The sequence below is a fragment of the Protopterus annectens genome, chromosome 8.part1 (assembly GCF_019279795.1).
Source record: "Protopterus annectens isolate FY-2018-M chromosome 8.part1, PAN1.0, whole genome shotgun sequence".
Taxonomy (NCBI): domain Eukaryota; kingdom Metazoa; phylum Chordata; order Ceratodontiformes; family Protopteridae; genus Protopterus; species Protopterus annectens.
In genome coordinates, this window is record NC_056742.1 from 75,015,940 (window position 1) to 75,035,145 (window position 19,206).

The 19,206-nt window shown below is 45.1% G+C and overlaps 1 protein-coding gene across 2 annotated transcripts in view; it reads right to left on the reverse strand.

Annotated features, from left to right (window-relative positions):
* The window catches only part of GARRE1 (granule associated Rac and RHOG effector 1), a 1,402,647-nt gene that overhangs the window by 1,066,402 nt on the left and 317,039 nt on the right, over positions 1 to 19,206 (reverse strand). For both annotated transcript variants that reach the window (XM_044081683.1, XM_044081682.1), the window contains exons 4-5: positions 5,035 to 5,130; positions 4,770 to 4,931 (exon numbers count right to left, since the gene is read on the reverse strand). In XM_044081683.1, the coding sequence (XP_043937618.1) occupies positions 4,770 to 4,931; positions 5,035 to 5,130 (258 nt within the window). The remainder of the gene's footprint in view (positions 1 to 4,769; positions 4,932 to 5,034; positions 5,131 to 19,206) is intronic.

Sequence of the window (19,206 nt, forward strand, 5' to 3'; positions counted from 1 at the left end):
AAGGACCCTCTCCATCACCTGGAAAGCAGGCCTGTCCGAAGAGGGTTGGGAGCCCAGAACAGAGGAGGACAACCTCAGAACCAGGGTCACACCCCGCCCTGAAGAGCCAGCGTCCAGGCGAAGAGCTCTGAGAGGACTGGTAGCTGTCGGTGGAGCCATGGCCATAGATGGTACCAGCGAAAAAAATAGGTGCCAAACTAGGAACCACGGTGCCGACAGCCCAATCACTGCTCTGAGAGTGCACTGGTTCCAACAGAGCCACTGTGCCAAGAGTAATCTCTGCCGACAGGGAAACCTCCACAGTCGGAGCCAAGACAGTATGCACTGGGGTGGTCAGTGGTACCAACATCTCCGGGGCCTGGGAAGAGGCGGGAGGAGGATATACTGGTGAGTATGCCGTGAAAGCTTCAGTTCCAAAGGGGACGGAAGACCTAGCAGGGGTGGGCAATCATCTAGCTGCCAGAAGCTGGTCCACAACCCTCACTACACATCTTGCTCTGAAAGGCTCCTGGTGGATCTGCAGGAGGCTGCTGAAGGAGAGTCAGGTCTTTCAAGAAAGGGGTTTAATGGGTGCCCCGAAAAAGGGTCATAAGTTGGGGAATATCTGGTTCTGGGAAAGTGTTCAACCTTTGGAACCGATGGGGTCATAGTCTGTGGAGCAGTATAAGCTATCCGCAACTTGGTCGGAGATGGTGCCAGTGTAGGTACAGTAGTCAAAGCCGGTGTCAAGACCAAGGATGGCACCAAGGAGGATGATGCCAAAGCTGGAACAGTAACAGAAGTCAAAATCAGAGGTGGCACTGAGGGGGAAGACAGAGTCAGGTGCCGAGGTTGTCTGCGCCAAAGGCGCTGGAGAAGCTCGGTGTCGACTTGGTTCCGAAATGGATGGAGATGGAGATCTTTGTTTCTTAGTCTTAGTTGGTGGTGAAACCTTCATCCCAGAAAGAGCCCCCGAAAAAGGCGTTTTCATCATGGCCTTTAATATCAACTTGTTTTTACACTCAGCCAAAGTGCGACTGCTGAAGCTGGAGCAGATATCACACGAAGCATTAACACGGTCAACGCCCAAACAATAAACGCACTGAGCGTGACCGTCTGAGTTGGGCATTTTACACCCGCATTTATCATACTGCTTAAAACCCAGTTTGGCTTTTTCGGACATAGTGACAAACACCACACTAGTCCAGCGACAAGGTAAAAGTAAAAACACAACAGCAGTAAAATTAAAGAGAAAAGCCCCCGCCCCCCCCAAGATAAAAAGAAGAGTACCAACAATGGTACTTAGAAATACCACAAGTAGTAGGAGAGGGACAGTACCAACGATGGTATACAGGGACTGCCAAAGATAGAGGGTAGGGAATAGAACAAGTAGAGGATTTTATAGACAAAAGATGAAAATTAGCGAAAAACGGACTAAAAAGTAAGGTATTGATAGGAATTTACACAAAAACTCTACACTTAGCTTTGAAATCAGTTCATAGGTTAGTACTAGGCTAACTGCCTTTGTGGGCCATTTTAAGCCTAGCCATTTACCCAATCGGAGAATCAAACCCTGCACCTTGTGTTTGTAAGGTAAATATCTTACCATTATGCCAACCTCCCACCCCTTTGAGACTGAAGGTTTTGCACGTCCGACGAGAAGCGCGGCAAACGAGATCTGAAGAGATTATGAGAGGGGCATTATGGGTAGGTCTTACCTGAGGGTTTTTGGCTGGCGCGAGCTTGGAAACGGCCATGTCTGTTCCGAGGACGGAACCGAAGTCCTAACAGTAAGGAATGAATAAAGATTTACATCAGATCCACATTTGCCATCACCTCGTTGATTCCTGGAAAAGCTTTAAGTTGAAAAATGCACACCCACAGCAAACAGGGCCTTTCCGTCTTTCACATCTGGACAGGGTGTCTTTTACTTTGGGGTCGAATAAAGACATTCCATCAAAAGTAGCCTTGATGAAAGAAGACTTAAAAGGTTCCTCAAACTGACAGTAGCACATCCAGGCGTCTCTCCTTATGGAAATGCCTGAACTGACCGCCCCTGAGGTTCCTTCCACTACAAGTGAGGTCAACCTCATGGATGAACTGGATATGTACTGTAGGGTCATCTACTGGGAACTAACATATGCCTGAACTATTAGAAACAGCACCAGAGAGGGTATTTGACAACTGCTTGATCAAATCCCTCTGTAGCCTAGTAAAATGTGCCAAATAGTTCAGAGACCTCAAAGCAAAGGTCGCTGAAGCATAGACGTGCTTCCCAAACCTGTCCATCACCCACAACTCCTTGTTGGGGGGATGGAGAGCAGAACTTTCCTGAGGTAGTTCCTTTTTTGTGGCCACTGCAATGACCATGACATCCACAGGAACTCCCTTCCCCCAAAACTGTCTATTGACAGGTGGCGCCATTATCCTCTCTGGTCTGTGAAGAATGGGCTCTATGCTGTTGGGAGTCCTCCACTCCCACTGTGAGATCAAGTCAATGAGCTCATTGGCAGGCAGTCTCACCCAGGAGATACAGGGTCCAGTACCAAAAGCCTCCGAAAGAACAGATTCCTCAGAAGTAGGGTTGCTGGATGTCCAACCACCTCTCTGTTTAAGGATTTCTAGGATGTCTCCAAAGGAGACATCTTCAGGAGGTGATCATGGGAACCCCTTTGCCTTCATCGAAATCTGTCTCTTCACTGATGGACTCCTCTGGGGAGTCTAAATGTTCTCTTACATTTCCTCTTCTTAGGGACCTCCTCAGTGGGGTGTTCTGGGGAGGTATCAGAAGAGGAGATTATAATTTACTGGGCAGAAGCTTGGAGTTTTGGTATTGGCTATCCCTGTGGAAGGAGAAGGTGAGGCACTGAGACATCATGGTAGAAGACTTAGGATCCTGGGGAGAGAGAGCCATCATAACTGTTGGAGAGAAAATATTCTCCACACAGTTTCAAAGGCAGAGCGACTCATAGGGAGAGAGAGAGAGAATGTTGGATGCAAGACAAGCTTTTGAATATTTGGCTTCCGCTACTGCTGAAGTGAAAGCCAGAGCAGAGCTTTCCAGTGCTGAGGTTGCAAGATGCAGAGATGGCTCCAAAGGTTTCAGAGTTGAATGCAACACCTTGGATAGGACAAACAGGGGACAGCTACAAGAGCTCTCCAAATCAGAGGAAACCGGATCCCTCAGAGAAGCTCTCGGATCTGAGGATAAAGTCATCCTCGGATCCAAGCCACACAGATACAGACGACTAAGATCCAAAAACTCTTAAGCTACAGGAGTCAGAGAAGGAATCTGTAAAGGGGGAGTAGAAAATATACAGATCTCCTTACCCAGACGGGTAGGAGCCAAAGGACCACCTGTCTGGCTCTGTGCCAAGAGAATCATCAATCTTCTCCACATCATCTTCTGTAAGAATGAGTGGAGTATATGGATGCAGACTTGGGTCTAAGAATGCAGACAGTAAGCTGTTAATCCAGTGATGAAGAGTACACTGTTCTGGGAAGTAATCTGGCAGTCTGAAAGTCAGGTTCGGACTGCTCTGGATCCAGGAGCTTTGACTTAATCCAATCTGACTCAGGAGGCATTGGATCTGATACTTCTTCCTTAGCTGGCTCTTGTATTTTAGCCTTTTTTGGATCCAGGATTGAGACCTGGGGTCCTTATGAGACCTCTTTCTTGAGGAGTCCAAAGGTGAGGAGGAGGAAAATGAATTTGGAGAAGAGGATTTTGTAGTTTTTGTCTTATCAGGAAGAACCCTCTAATATGGCTTCCCCAAATGAAGGAGGAAGACTACCTTTCAGTATCAGCTTTGTCTTACATTCTACTATTGTGCGAGGATTAAAGTCGTACAGTGTGTGGGAATCAGAAAGTGGCAGTTTATGCCTATGTTTCAAACATTTTTTTCAATCCTGCCAGTTTATCCTCCAGCGCCAATCAAATTAAACATCAACACTAACAAAACAGGGAAGAAAGTTTTTTTTTTTTTTTTTTTGGGAGATGGGAGAAAAAAACAAGGATAGAAATACCAACGATAGTATATAAGCTATGACAGTGTCGTAGAGGGAAAGGAGATACTAACAATATTATCCAAGCAGCACAAAAAATGTACAAGAGACAGAAGAAAATGTTAGAAATTGCAAGAAACAACAAGAAATTTACAAATGAGGGTAAGGGACAGAAACAGAAAAAGGTTTTCTAAGTAAGGACTTCAATAAATATAACGCTTCTCTCACGGACGCTTACGAGAGATGGAAGATCATGTCTTTTGCTGGAAGAGGCAAACAACATCGGAGGTAATTGGGGTTGATGCACTGTGGGTAAGGGAGAAGCACAAGAGTTTTTGGTTGTCACGAGCTTTAGCAATGACGGAATTGGATCTGAGGGATCGGATCTGAAATCGTCAGTTGAGGACAGAATAAAAACTGACATCACATATGATGTTACCAAGGTTTCTGTGATCTAACAACAGATCTGGAACTACAGATGCTTGTTGCAAAAGGTAGAGAAACATTATTGTGCAGAAAAATAAACAGGGTTGAATTTTGTATTTCTTTCAATTACATCAAGTTTGAGATGAAAAAATGTTCCACAGTACTAGTGAATTTACAACTTCTGAACTTCAAATAACCTGCATTCATTTCCAACATGTCACAGTTATCTCCCTCTGAACACATCCATTCCATGCAAGGCTACTGAAATAAAATAAATTTTTTAAAATTATCCTACTATGTTAAGGAAATTTTCCCCAAGAGAAAGAAAATAGGGGAAAATAAGATGGAGACCCACTTACCATTTTAAACTTCAGGTTTTCTGTGGCAGACTCATTAAAAGATATTCCCTTCAGGAAATGGGAACCAATTTGAACAGGTACAGTGGGCAGCTCACACTGGATTGGCTGAGACGGAGTCTGTCGCCTTCCTGCTTGCTGAGCCTCTGCATCACTACAGCAACCCTAAAACAAAATTTTACACTAACATAAACAGAAGCTACACACAAAAAAAAACTAAATACAAAGACAATTCAAAACACAAAAGAAAAGATCCCCAAATACTCACATGCAAACACATTTCAATTGCTTTGGGATTCAGATGGAAGCCAGCCTTCAGTGCATATTCACAGTGGCCCAAACTATCCAAAGCCAGCTTGTAAGCCTTAAAACAGAAAAAAAGTCAACAAATCTAAATTAGAAAACATTGCAAACTGGCATTCAGATGCTGCTTTCACATTTCTGTCACAGACGCGCACAAATTAAATCCAGTTTCCTGTTCATACCATTAAACTTTACTTTAAATCACATCAGTGAGAACAACAAGAAATGCTTCCGAGTCTGCACGCTGTTACAGCTAATTCATTAGCATATGAAATCACTTTTATCAAGTCCCCACTGCGGTTTACTATCAAAATGTTGAAATTCATTTGGTCTAACGTTCATATGATTGACCCATATGGTCGACACATGCATATTAAGTAGTTCATTTGGTCAACAGGATGTGCATGCAAATTGCCGGTCAACATTTATGTTGAAAACAGGGCAAGGATTTGCCCTTGTCTGCACTGTTGTGAAATTTCGGAATTGTAATATATAAGTAAAGGGGGTGTGGGGGTGCAAGGGGGCACAGCCCCCCTGCAAAAGCACTAGTGTTAGTTTGCAGGTGGTTTTCGACCATTTAAATTTAGACACCTTTTCCGGTATTTTGAACATTTGGTGTAATGACTTTCGACGTTAAGAACGTCGACCATGTGAATTTCAACATTTTGATAGTAAACCTCCCCACTTCTTAACTTTCAGGAAATGCACTCACTTTGAAATTAATCACCTAAATTACAATTCTGAGAGAGTAGATGACAACAAAGTAGACATTAAGTGAGAGACTCAGTAATACTCAATATCGGAGTTACAACCCATTGACATTGGTCATTTTGCAAAATATTCAGTCAAATGGCCCCTCTATAAAGTTTCAACAGCGCCAATTAGTATTAAAGCCATTATAGATAAAATGTGCACAAATAACCAATTCACTTATTCTAGTCTGAAGAAAATGTTAAGGCAACAGTATGACTATCGATAGTTCTGGGGTTGAATATAAACACAATACACAGGTAACAACTAGTAAGTTACTAAGTTCTTAACATGGAATTTACAACATTGAGGCAAAAGCTCATCAAGGTACCAGCAACACACAAATCTTATTAAATTTCTTAGTAAAGCAGGACTTCCGAGATGGCTGCACACTAATCAACAGGTTGATCTGAGTTCTCCAAGTATGAATTCAGGAACGGTGGGGAAAAAAAGACCAGTAAAACTGTCAGCTTACCTGGTCAAATGCCAGTAATTACACTGCATGGATGTCAGCAAGGAGTGTAGAGAGGAAGCCGGAGGTAAGGAGTCAGAGGTTAAGCTGGACTCTGAAAACACATCATTCACAATGTCTAAAACAGGGGGAACAGCCAAAGGCCTGTGCTGAGGGAGAAGGAAATCCCTGAGCCTCTTTTTTGATTCTAAGAAGTCTTGACTCTCCCAGTGAAAATGCTCCCTCAAAGTATGCAAGGTTTCCCCAAATTAATAATCCTTCAGGAGGAGAAGCAGATGGTATAGACTCCTCTGCATCAAAATCCTCATAGGGAGGTATAGATAATTCCTGATCAGAAGAAACTGAAACCCGATCTGAATATTCATAATCAGTGTCTTGCCTAGGCCTCTTATTTGGAGGGGGATGGGTACCCTTGATCAAGGTAATAAGGTCTTCAGCCATTTTGGTCATCTGTTTTTTAGGCATCGAGGCCTGTGTACGTGGGCTCATGCGTCGATTTTTTAGTTTTAGAAGTTGCTTTTGTCTTTGGTTTTGCAGCTGTCGTCGGTTTGATATACAAATGTTGAGGTCTGAATACACCCTCAGAAACCGGTGCCTGCTCAGCGGCTCCGGACCCATCCGAAGGAGATACATCTGTCAGTCCAATACCTTGAGTATCTTGAGGCATGCCGGACTCCACATGGGTGTTGGTAGAGGCCTGCGACTCTAAGGTGGCGGGTATCAGGGGCTGCGAAAGCGCCCGAGTATCGGCGAACCGGCGACTGGCTTAGGAGAAGCTTCGTCGGTTTTGGATCTCAACTGCCTTTCTCCGTCCTTTTCTTTGTGTTTTTTATGTACTCCGGTAGCTGGATTGCTATCTGACGACATTTCTGGGTAGTTAAATCTGTTTCCAAAATACTTAGAAGCAAAAATATACAGATGCTTAATAGTGCGTTGGTTAAATCTAGCACAAAACCGACAGCCAGTCAAGTTGTGATCAGGGCCTAGGCAAGGAATTCAGTATAAATGGAAATCCTTATGAGGTACTTGCTTCCCACAAGTAATACAATTAACTTTTTCTGACATCGGTATGGAGCAAGAAAAAAGTTTCCCCAATGTGGTACTTAGCTTTAGCGAAGACTTTGGTTCTGAAACTCAAACTCGAATATTTCAGTAGCCGGCCGACCGGCACTTGCGAAATGCTTCTGCTTCAGGCACCGCGCGGCAAGAAAGACTAAAGAAAATGGTGTCGGCTGCATGTTTTATACCCCTGACGACCTGACGTCATGGAAGAGGAGACAGCAACTGACGCAGGACCCAAGACTTTGGAATTCAGGCAGACTAAGGGCAACCTGCCAGCAGATTACCCAAATGTAATGACTGCAACAGTGAAACATGAAGAACATCTCTGGTTAGGAAAAATGCTGCAGCTGTTCAGCAAAAAATAGTTAGTGTTTCAGCTTTGGTACAGGAGATGGTTTACAGCAATTCAGAAGAAAAAAATAAATTAAATGTACTCAGATGTTTAAAATAAATGAAGCAGCAAAATGAATATATTAACTCAAAAAAAAAAAAGGTTGAAAAATAGCTTTAACTAGCTATTCAGATGATTGAAGAAACTGCAAAAATCAGAAGTAGAAATGAAGAAAAGGCTGGCTGAGCATGAAGTTACTCAAGAAGAGTAGTTTAAAAAAAAACTGTTGCATTTGAAGACTACAGAGCACACAGAAAACCATTTTCTGCTGTACCAGAAAAACTGGAAAGAACATACTGTATTAATTTTTACGAAAGCAGAGATGATCAACTGAACTGGTGTTCCATAGTGGGATTTAATTGAGAACACACATATGTATATGCTCCACATCTGGCCTTAAGAAAGAGATCCAGGTCTGTATTTCTAAAAATGTAATCATACTAACAGAAAGAGTTGCTCTTGGCAAAACTGCGGCAGAAAGGAAAAGTAATAAAAAGTGGGAACAGCAGAAGATTCAACACCTGGGTGAATTGTTCACATACGCCAGTCACATTGTAGTAGAATGATGATTAAGAGTTATGCTGCAGGAAAAACAGATAGTAATGACAAAGTACAGCAAGATAAACTGAAAGTGCGGTGAAAACAGCAAGGCTTAGAGGAGAAGAAATCCGCTTCCACAAAGTAAAGTAAGGGTTGCTCTGAACAGACTGTTGAAGTAATTGGCAGTTACTCAAACAATTAATATGAACCAGAAAAAGACTCCCTGACTGTGCAGAAAATAAAACAATGCAATAATTTCTCTTGATGTAAGCTTGTCAAATACGAAGGCAGATCTGGAGAAGTCAGACATTAGACCATTATGGGAAAGGAGGAGTTAGTGTTTGGGAAAGTTTCAGATGCCAATCTTCCTGAATCCTGCTAGCCTTAGGACTACTAGCTGAAGATGGACCAGATAATTTTTTTAACAGTTTTTCTATCACTGTTCGTATTAAGATTACTTGGACTGCAGGAGGTGGATGTCACTTTGTTAGGACACAAATAAATGAAACTTCTTCGGATTTATTCAAGCAGCTTTACTTCATGCAAACACATTACTATTGCCGACTATCAACTGTGATCATACATGCTCACTCTGGCTGCTTCTACAAAATGGCACTAGGGATTGCACATCTGGAATTTATACGTACACACACAGCCTCACATGCTTCTTAAAGATATAGCACATACACTTTACACTCTGATCTACATCCTCCCTCTGAGAAATAGATCATGCAATTTGTCATGCAATTATTTGGCATGCAGAAATCATAGGTAATCTACAGACATGCACTATACAATACTAAATACACACAATCAAGTCACTTTGCTGTGTATTTCACACTAGGCTTAGAAACCCGTCTATATCATGTGACATAAAACTGGGAATTAGATTTAGCAAGTAGGACAGCTTCTGCAAAATGGTTAGCCTGTGGAATGTTCGATTCTGGTCTGGAAAAGTACAGTTGTGTACACTTACCATAAATGTAGATGTTCGAGTATATTCACTGCTGCAGTCATCACATTTGGGTTATCCCTGCCAGGTAGCCCTCTGCAGGCACAAATACCAGAGACTCCGTACTTCTGCATCGGTTGCTGTTGCTTGAGGACTAACGTCAGGTCGTCAGTGGTATAAAATAAGGCAGCCGACACCATTAAATCAGTTTTTCTTGTACTAACCTGTCAGGAGCCCACAAAATAGGAGGTCAGGTTCTGGTGGAAGAACCCCACCAGTGGAAAATAAAAACTAATATGTCCCTTGTAAGGAAAGGGGAACAAGGAAGAATGGTAACAAAAGGAGAAACAGAAAAAAGGGGGAATGGAGGGAGGGAAACCAGGACTCCAACAGTGAATACTGCAACATCTATGTTTATGGTAAGTGTACACAACTGTACTATGTTCTTCGTGTTTCACTGTTGCAGTCATCACATCTGGGTAGATTCCCAAAGCTGAGGAAACGGGTGGAGGGCAGTCAAGGGAGCTAGGGGTTGGCTAGGATGCCCTGCAAGACTGTAGAAGCAAACCCTGCCCTGGATTTGGAGAACATAGGCAGGTGGTAATGCTTGGTAAAAGTGTGAACAGATGTCCAGGTGGCAGCCTCTAGGATGTCCTTGGTGGGGACTCCTCTGAGGAAAACTGCAGAGGTGGAAGCTGCTCTGGTGGAGTACATCCTAACCCCTTGAGGGGAGGCTTATCATGCTGTTTGTAGCAGAAATGGATGCGGTGTGCTATCCATTTGGAAATGGTTTACTTGGAGATGGCTTTGCTTTCTGCCGCTGTAGCAAAGCTAACCAGCAATTGATCAGACTTTCTGATGGATATAGTCCTGTTCAGATAGTATCTGGGCTGTCTGTGCACATCTAGAGAGTGAAGAATCCTTTCCCCCTTGTTCTGGGGGGATTGGGAAAAAAGGTGGGCAAATGAATGGATTGGTTGACAGCCACTCTGGACACCACCTTGGGCATGAAGGATGGGTTAGTTCTGAGGGATACCCGGTCTGCATGGAAGATGATGGACTCCACAGCCATGAGTGCTTGCAGCTCAGAGACTCTTCTGGCAAAAGTGATGACGAGAAGGAAAGCTGTCTTCCAGGAGAGAAAATTTAGCTCTGCAAAAGAAGCTGGTTCGAAAGGAGGCAGGGTGATCTTTTCTAAGACAAAGTTAAGGTCCCAAGCTGGTGTTGGTGCCCTTCGGGGGACCTCAAGTTGCTAGCCCCTCTGAAGAACTGTTTGATCAAAGGATGTGAGAAAAGGGACTGCTCAGTGAGAAAATGAGGAGAAATAGCAGAGGCATGAATTTTTATAGAGAGGAAAGAGAAACCACTGTGTAGCAAGTCAGCTAAGTAATCCAGGATGAGAGGGAGGGAGGGATGTGCCGTATTGGCCCCCTTAGTCTGGTTCTAGGTGCAGAACCTTTTCCATTTATCTGCATAAGACTTTCTGGTGCTAGAGCATCTGGCCTCATGGATAATATCCAGAACCAGTTTACTGAGGATGGCATATTGGTTCGGGTTAGGGAATAAGCCAAGCTGCCAAACTGAGTGTCTGCAATTGGGGATGCATGAATTCCCCTTCCCCCAGGGTTAGGAGGTTTGGAATCTGTAGAAGATGCCATGGAGGCATCGGGGAACAGGCTGCACAGCAAGGGGTATCCGTGTTGTCGAGGCCAGTCTGGAGCTACAAGAATGGTCCTTGTTTTTTTCCCCCCTGATTTTGAGCAGTACCCTGGGGATGAGAAGTAGGGGAGGAAAGACATAGACCGAGAGGTTGACCCAGGGGAAGGACAGGGCATCCAATTTCCAAGCTTTGCAGTGATGCGCCCTGGTGCCGAACTTGCTGAGTTGATAGTTGGTGTGGGAGGCAACAAGGTCAACCTTTGGGATTCATCATTTCTGAGTTATTAGGAAGAAGGTACTTCTGTTGAGCTGCAACTCGTGTGGGTCCAAAAGGTTTCTGACTAATTGGTCTGCCAGGGAGTTGACAGAGCCTGGTAGGTACTGTGCTAACAGGTGTAAGCTGCATGGAAGAGGTTGTGAGCCAAAGGGTCATGGCCAGACTGCAAAGAGGGTAGGAGTGAGTCCTTCCCTGCTTGTTGATGAACCACATCACAGTAGTGTTGTCTGACTTGATCAGGAGAACCCCTGGAGAGAGAGAAGGGGTTTGGAAAGCTATCAAGGCATGCTGTACAGCCATCATCTATTTTTGACTGATGTGCAAGGGGATTTGCTGTGGGCTCCATTGGCCCTGTATGCACTTGCTATCCAGGTGTGCACTCCAAGCGTAGTCAGATGTGTCTGTGGTGAGGGTTTGGGCAGGGGTGTGTGGGGAAAAGGGAAGTCCCTTGCTGTGGGAGCATTTTGTTGCCCACCAAAGAAATTCCTGTCTGAGGCAAGGAATTATAGGTACAAGAGTTCCCAGGTTTTGAGAGTGCTGACACCAAAGGCTTTTTAGGTACCACTGAAGTTTCCTCATATGCAGTCTGGCATATGGAATGAGTAGAATGCAAGAGGCCATGAACCCCAGAGCTTGCAGGATCTTCCTTGCAGAAAGCTGGGGTCTGGTGGCTAGTTGAGAGAAGCAGGCTGACAGGAAAATTTGTTTCTCTGGTGTAAGTATGCCATCTAGGATGCTGTGTCCAGGCTTGCTCCCAGGAATATAATCCATTGGGTGGGCACCTGCTTGGATTTCTTTTCATTGAGTGTGTACCCTAGGGAGGTGAGTAGGGACTTTACAAAGGCCAGGTGCTTGAGCAGCTTTTCCTGGCTGTTTGCCTGAATTAGGTAGTCATCTAAGTATGGGTAAATCTGGATATTCCTTTTCTGCAGAAGGCAATGGCCGGAGCCAGACATTTTGTGAAAACTCTGGGAGCAACAGATAAGCCAAAGGAAAGTGCAGAGAACTGAAAGTGCTGAGATCCTGCCCTGAAATGGAGATATTTCCTGCATGACTCCCTGATAGAAATATGGAGGTAGGCCTCTTTTAGATCTAGGGCGGCTAGCCAAGCATCCTTGGACAGCATGGGTAGCAGCTGCTGGAGGGTGAGTATTTTGAATTTTGGGATCACCAGGAAGGTGTTTAGAATGGATAGAGAGGATGAGGTGCCAAATGGCCTCTTTTCTGGGTACCAGAAAAAATCTGGAGTAGAAACCTTGGCGCCTCTGTTCTGCAGGAACGTGCTCTACTGCCCTCATAGAGAGCAGGGGGAAAGGACTTGCTTTTGTGCCTCTGCCCACTTGTTTGGAGGTATATCTGGGAACCATTTTGGGGTAGGAATGTTGTGGTAAGAAAATTTGTGTCCCTTGGACACAATGTTGAGAACCCAGCGGTTGTTGGCAATAGTGGCTCAGGTGCTTGCGTGAAAGGAGAGTTTTCCTCCCAGGGGTAAGTGAAGCTGGGCAGAGAAAGGGGGGGGGGAGGAGTCATTGTGAGTTCTTACCATAAGGGGTGGGCTTAGAACTCCCTGGTTTTGAAGTGGAAGTATTCCACTGCTTAGATCTCTGCATTCCCTGGGGCTGCTGTCTGGGGGGGGGTCTGGGCTGGAAAGGCTTAGTGGAAGCAGGAAAGGACCAGTGCTTGGTGGGACAATGCCTGCTGAACCTGGGCGGCCGGACCTGTAAGAAATCCTTAACTGTCTGCATAGATTTTGCTTTTTCTTCCATCTTTTTTAAGACCTCTTCTGCCTTAGTGCCAAATAAGTTGTCTTTGTGCAAGTGGGCATCCAACAATTTAGATTTGACATGGTCAGGCAAGGGCAGTTCCTTAAGCCATGCATTCCTTCTAATGACGGTGCAAGGTGTGTTTATTTACCCGACTTGCAGAATGCATTAACTCTTGTAACTCTTTAAATTCCGTATAAGCAGGAAAGGAAGACATTTTTTGCTTGAGGAGTTCCAGGATATGTTGCTGAAATTTTAGCATATGGAACTGACAATTTAGTGCCCTGATAGCAAGAGTAGCTGAGATGCGTACTTTTTTACCCCATCTGTCTAGTGCTCGGGAATCCCTAGCAGAGGTTGCTTTAATCCCTTTAGGCCCTTGAGAAATTACCTCAGGGTCAGCAGTACGATTTTTAAAAATAAATTTGCGAGAGTCAGGGACTCTAATACCGGTCTGGTTTTCTGGGTGCAGGAGGGAGGTTGTCAGGAGTCAAGCTGGATTCCACGAAAACATCCTCCACAACATCCAGGACTGGGGGGAATGGCCAAGGGTCTGTGCTGTGTAAGATCCAAGAATTCCCGGAGTCTCTTTTTAGACTGGGGATAGTCCTGACTCTCCCATTGGAAATGCTCCCTTAAGGTATGAAGGGTTTCCCCAAAGGAAAAACCCTCTGGGGGAGAAGCGGAAGGGATGGAATCCTCTGCATCAGAATCCGCATAAGTAGAGAGGGGTTGCACGTTTTCATATTCAGATGCATCAGAGTCATCTGACTCTTGTTCAGACAAAACTACAGGGGACAGATCTCTTTTCCTTTTGGAGGGGGTAGCTTGGCTTCCCCTGATCAGCATGATAAGGTCTTCTGCCATTTTAAGCATTTGAGACTGAGGCAAGGTAGCTGGTGCCTCAGATTGGGTCGTCTGTTTCTTGGGTGTGGTTCATACCCTGGGCCTAAGACACACTGTAGTTTTCGAAAGAACGGTAGTCGTGAAAGATGATACTGGTTTGTGTCGAGAATCGATGGCGCGAATGACTTCCACGGAAGCCGGTGCCTGCACAGCGGCTCTGGACCCATCCAACGTAGAGACGACCGCAGGATCCTTAGTTGAAGAGTTTTGCGGCACACTGGACTCCGAAAGGGTCTTGGTAGCGGCCTGTGAATCCAAAGAAGCGGGCATCAGGGGCTGCGAAAGTGCCTCACTGAGGACCGGAGAACTAACGACTAGCTTAACAGAAGCATTGTCGGTAGGTTTGGACCTGTGCGGTCTGTCTGTCTTTATCTTTACGTTTTTTCGGAAGGTCTGCTGTCGGATGGTTTACTGAAGCCATATCTGAGTTAGAGGACTGTAAGTGAAAATATCTAGCTACAATAAGGGCCCAACGACAGATAGTTCTGGCGTTGAACAAAGCACAGAAGCGACAGCGGGGGATGTCGTGGTCTGGGCCTAAACAAATGACGCAGAAAGAATGAAAGTCTCGGTGTGGTATTTGCTTTCCACAGGCGAGACAATTGTTAACTTTTTCTGACATCGGTTAGTGCATGAAAAAAGGATCCCCAATGGGGTACTTAGCTTTAGAAAACTTCAGCTTTAAAAATCGGTAGACGAAACTCAGGTAGCGGCTGACCGGCACTTGTGTGAACTGCTTCTTCTATGGGCTCCACAGCAAGAGAGACTGATGTAAAGGCGTCGGCTGCCTTACTTTATACTACTGAAGACCTAACATCAGTCCTGAAGCGACAGCAACCAACGCAGAAATACTAAGCCTCTGGTATTCGGGCTGGCCGAGGGCTTCCCTGGCAGGGATAACCCAAATGTGATGACTGCAATAGTGAAACAGAAAAATCATCATCCTAGAGTACAGCCCTTTTCATACTTGGGAAGGCGGCACTTCCTGAATGGTGCCTTGAGAAGAGTGGAAATGACCTGGGGAAAGAGTTCCAGTTGTTCTCTTGGATGTTGTGGAATACCCCAGAAGGAAGGAGTCTGCCACACCATAAAGTATCCTTGCAGGATGATGGACCCCATGAGTCCTGAGTTATTTGTCTCCAAGCAGACAGAGAGAGTGGCAAAGAGAAACAGGGTGTTTCTAGTCCAGGAGGCAGGTAGTCACAGACTGCCTGTCTTAGCCTGAAATGGCTGCTTCTTTGCAGGAGATGAGGAGGTATATATTTAGAGGAAAACTGTTTCCTAGTACATCTCTTACCTTTCAAGGACTGGGGCCTGGAAGACTTCCTTACAATGGTGGTCTTGGTAGGGTAGTTCCTCTGAAACCCAGGCACAGGGGGGGGGCATGTTTCAGGCCTTGCAGCTCCTTGCCCTTCTCCTGTAAAGACTTAGAGAGTTCTGCAGCAGAGGTACCAAATAATGCCTTGTTGTCCAGGGGGTCATCCATGACTTCTGCATTGTCATAATGTCATCAGGCAAAGGTTGGAGTCTGAGCCACTGCAACATAGCTACATTTTATGGAATGCTGTGTAACCTGAGTTGAGGAGTTAGGATCATCATGGAGCTCATAAACAAAGACATTGGGGACCTACAGACACTAGATCCTACCGAGTTTGGCTTTGTCAAGGGCAGATCCTGCCTTTTGAACCTGGTTGCCTTCTTCGAAACAATCACCAAAGCCATAGATGAAGGGAAGGTAGTCCACACAGCCTATCTGGACCTTGCAAAGGCATTTGACACAATACCCCACTTGGGCAACATAGATAAGCTATCCAGCTTAAATATAAACCCCTATATCACAAGATGGGTCGCAAACTGGCTCAAAGACAGAACCCACAGAGTGAGAGTTGCTGGAGCCATGTCCGACTCAAAACCAGTCACAAGTGGCGTCCCACAGGGTTCTGTCCTGGGACCACTCTTGTTCGATATATACTTTTCCGAGGTACAGGCAAACGTGGGAGGACTATGGCTCACCAAGTTCGCAGACGACTGCAAACTGGGCGCCATAATCAACTCTCCAGCTGACACAAACATCCTTCAAAAAGGTCTCGGAGACAGATAACTGGTGCCAGCGCCATGGTTTAAAGTTAAATGCCAAAAAATGTATAGTCATACCCTTTGGCAAAAACAATGTGCCCACAAACTACCACATAGGCAGAAACTCATTAAGTACAGAGAAAGTTATTAGGGACCTGGGGACCCAAGTTGATAGCAATCTCTCCTTTGAAAACCACATTGCCAAAGTGGTTAGAAAGACCTTCTACATAGCCCACCTCATCACGAAGGGTTTCACATCTAGATCAAGAGAAGTAATCGTGCCCCTTTATTCATCCCTCATCAGGCCCATCATAGAATACAATGCCCCTTTTAGGATGTACCTTACCCGACACCTGCAGCAATTAGAAAGACCCCAAGAGTATCTCACCAAGAGGATCAAGGGTCTCAAACAGATGCCATATGCTGCTCGGTTAAAAAAACTCCAGCTCTACTCAGTTGCATACCGCCTACTTCAAGGCGATCTATGCCTGACATACAAAGCTATGTCAAATCCAGAATTAATGGACATGCTCCACCTCAGTAAATCTAAATCCCTTAGAGCCACACGCTCGAGGGACTTGAACCTCAGCACAGAAATAAACAGAACTTGCTGGAGGGACAGGTTCATAACCTAGAGGCTCCCTTCGCTCTGGAATAGAATTCCAGTTCATGTGAGGCAGAGCACCTCACTGAATCTCTTCAAGAAGAATCTCGATAGGTGGATGGGGGATTGTAGGTTTGTCCCAGGGATTACTCCCGTGTCACTATTAGACAGAGGCACAGTAAACTAAACCTTAAAAAGGGCACAGTATACTCAAATCAATGGGTGGCGTAAGCCATACAGAATCGGGCTAGGCTTATAATTGCCCCAGGGCAGATAGCCTAGTATGAACCTATGAACCTAAGGATGGAGGAGACCTTAGTGGGACAGTCAGGGAGCTCAGAAAGTACTTTACCAGCATCTGAGAGGAGGGCCAAGGAATATCTGGCCATATGGGTCTGGTAGTCAGTGGCCCTGAAAGGCCAGAGTAGCTGAAGTATAAACCTTCTTGTCTATTCTCTCTCTGACTTTGCTCTCCTTATCTGAGGGGAGCAAAGAAGTGGAAGGTAACATCTTGGAGGCCTTCTCCACAGATACTGAAATGGTTGGAGGGTCTGCAGAGGGTGCATTTGAACAGAAATTTGGAATCGTCCAGCACTTTATAAAATCTGGCCTTTTGGGGGCAGGAGGATGAGAATCAGGGCATTCGGAAGCTGCAGCAAAGGTATTCGGAAAGGCTGGCAGAACAGGAGGTATGGCAGATGGGGAAGCGGAGTCCATCTGCAGAAGGTCATAATACCTTTCCTGGATGTCTGACACCTGAGAACAATCTCATTTGAAAAACTCCCTCATTTTTAGAATGGTTTCCCCAAAAAAGATATCCTCCCCAAGGAAATCAGTGCCATTACATTCTTCTTCTGAAGAGGCATAACCCAAATGAGAAGAATTTTGGGCTGAATAAGCCAAAGATTCATCCCCAGAAGAATCCTCTTCATCTGAGAAAAACTCCTCAGAAGTCCTCTTCTGTGTTGTAGAGGGAGGAATGGAGGGAGAAGGGAGAGAGAGATAGCTGAGGATTGTCTCAGGGCTATAAAAGCATTAAACATGTGATGGGAAAAAGCCTGCGAATCCGCTATTTGTTCCTGAGGGGCAGGAGAAACATGTTTAGTTTTAATTATTTTCTTCTTTTTAGGAACCCCCAATTCAGTGGAAGGTGGATGGGCCTGACATCGGCCTACACTCCGCAATGTTTGTAAGTACATCCTCTTGTACAATGATTTGTGGAATGCTACATGAGCCTTCAGTCATAATGAACCAAGGTTCCCCCTATGTCGGAGATGGATGCCTGCATTCCCCCCCCCCCCCCCGAGGACATGCTAGTAGGGTCATTCACAAGCTCCACACCGGTACCCATTAAAAGAGTGCCTACTGACTCCAGAACAGCCTCCGGGCCAACATCGGCCTTGGAAGACAGATACGAGGGAGCAGTGGGCAAATCAGGTCTACATTTCTTCTCATTCTTAAGCTTGCGGCTCACATGAATGGCCCGATGTACCTTCCATATTGCACGCAAGACATTTAAGGCTTTGATTTTCCAGGTATAAATCTAGAGAAGCTAACCGGCTATGCAGGGTCTTGGGAACAAAAGTCTTGCAAACAGAGCAAGGGAGAATGGCTGTGGTCATGGCCTAGGCAAAATAGACAAAGGTTGTGAAAGTCCTTATGTGGAATTTGCCTTCCAGACTGACACTTGCTCTACCTAGCTGACATGTAAACACAAAAAGACACAGTAGCCAAAAGATAATAAAAACTCCCAACTGGGCACTTATCTGAACAAGATTCGCAACTTGTCTGACGAATGACCAAAGCAGACAATCTGACAGGCAGTAGAAAAGATCTTAGGTCTGGTGTGCGCCGATGTACATTTTATATGAGACATCCTTTTATGGCAGACGTAGGATTTATTCTCTGTGCGATGTCGCACGTCCCTTACAGTAGCACTAGACTTTTGTATACCAGTCAGATGTACAATTTAGCCGGTGGTGGACTCACCCATCTTATGAATACTGCAACATCTTATGAATACTGCAACATAACAGAAGGACATACAACAACATTCCGCCTATGATGGGGGGGGGGGGCTTGGGAGTGTCGTCTGCAGTGTAAGTATGACTGGGGGAGACTGGAATTCTTTAGGAGATCCATTACCCTTTCATCTTCCCTGCTGTCTATTCCTAACTCTACCTCCACCTACTCTCTAGCTTCTTTTGTGGAAGGTCTTCTTTACACTCAATTTTTTTTCCAAAGCTGACACTTTTGCTTAAATGATCAGATCTTTATTTCCTGTAGATGTTTCACCCCTTTGTGGGATACCACCTACTGCAGTTTCTTATTGGTGGGTGAAAAAAATGTTCATTTCCTTGTCATCTGTTGTGCAGGAAAAAGTACAGTTGTGCAAAATCTTGCCATAATGCTAAATGTCCTTCTCTTCACTGTTGCAGTATTCATTACACTAGTGATGCCCTGCCAAGGGTGGCCTAATGTCTGGCCAGTATACCAAAGCCTTTAGGTTGCTTTAAGGTAGGCCATATTTCACATGTATGCTCCTTGCGAAGCACAGGGCATAAAGGTGACATCTGACTGTACCATTCTCAGAACTGAGAGCCCCAGAAGGAATGTCAGTCCAAGGAAAAGAAAGGTAGTGAAGTACATCCAGAAGAGAAATGGACCAGGGGGTGGAAGGGATGG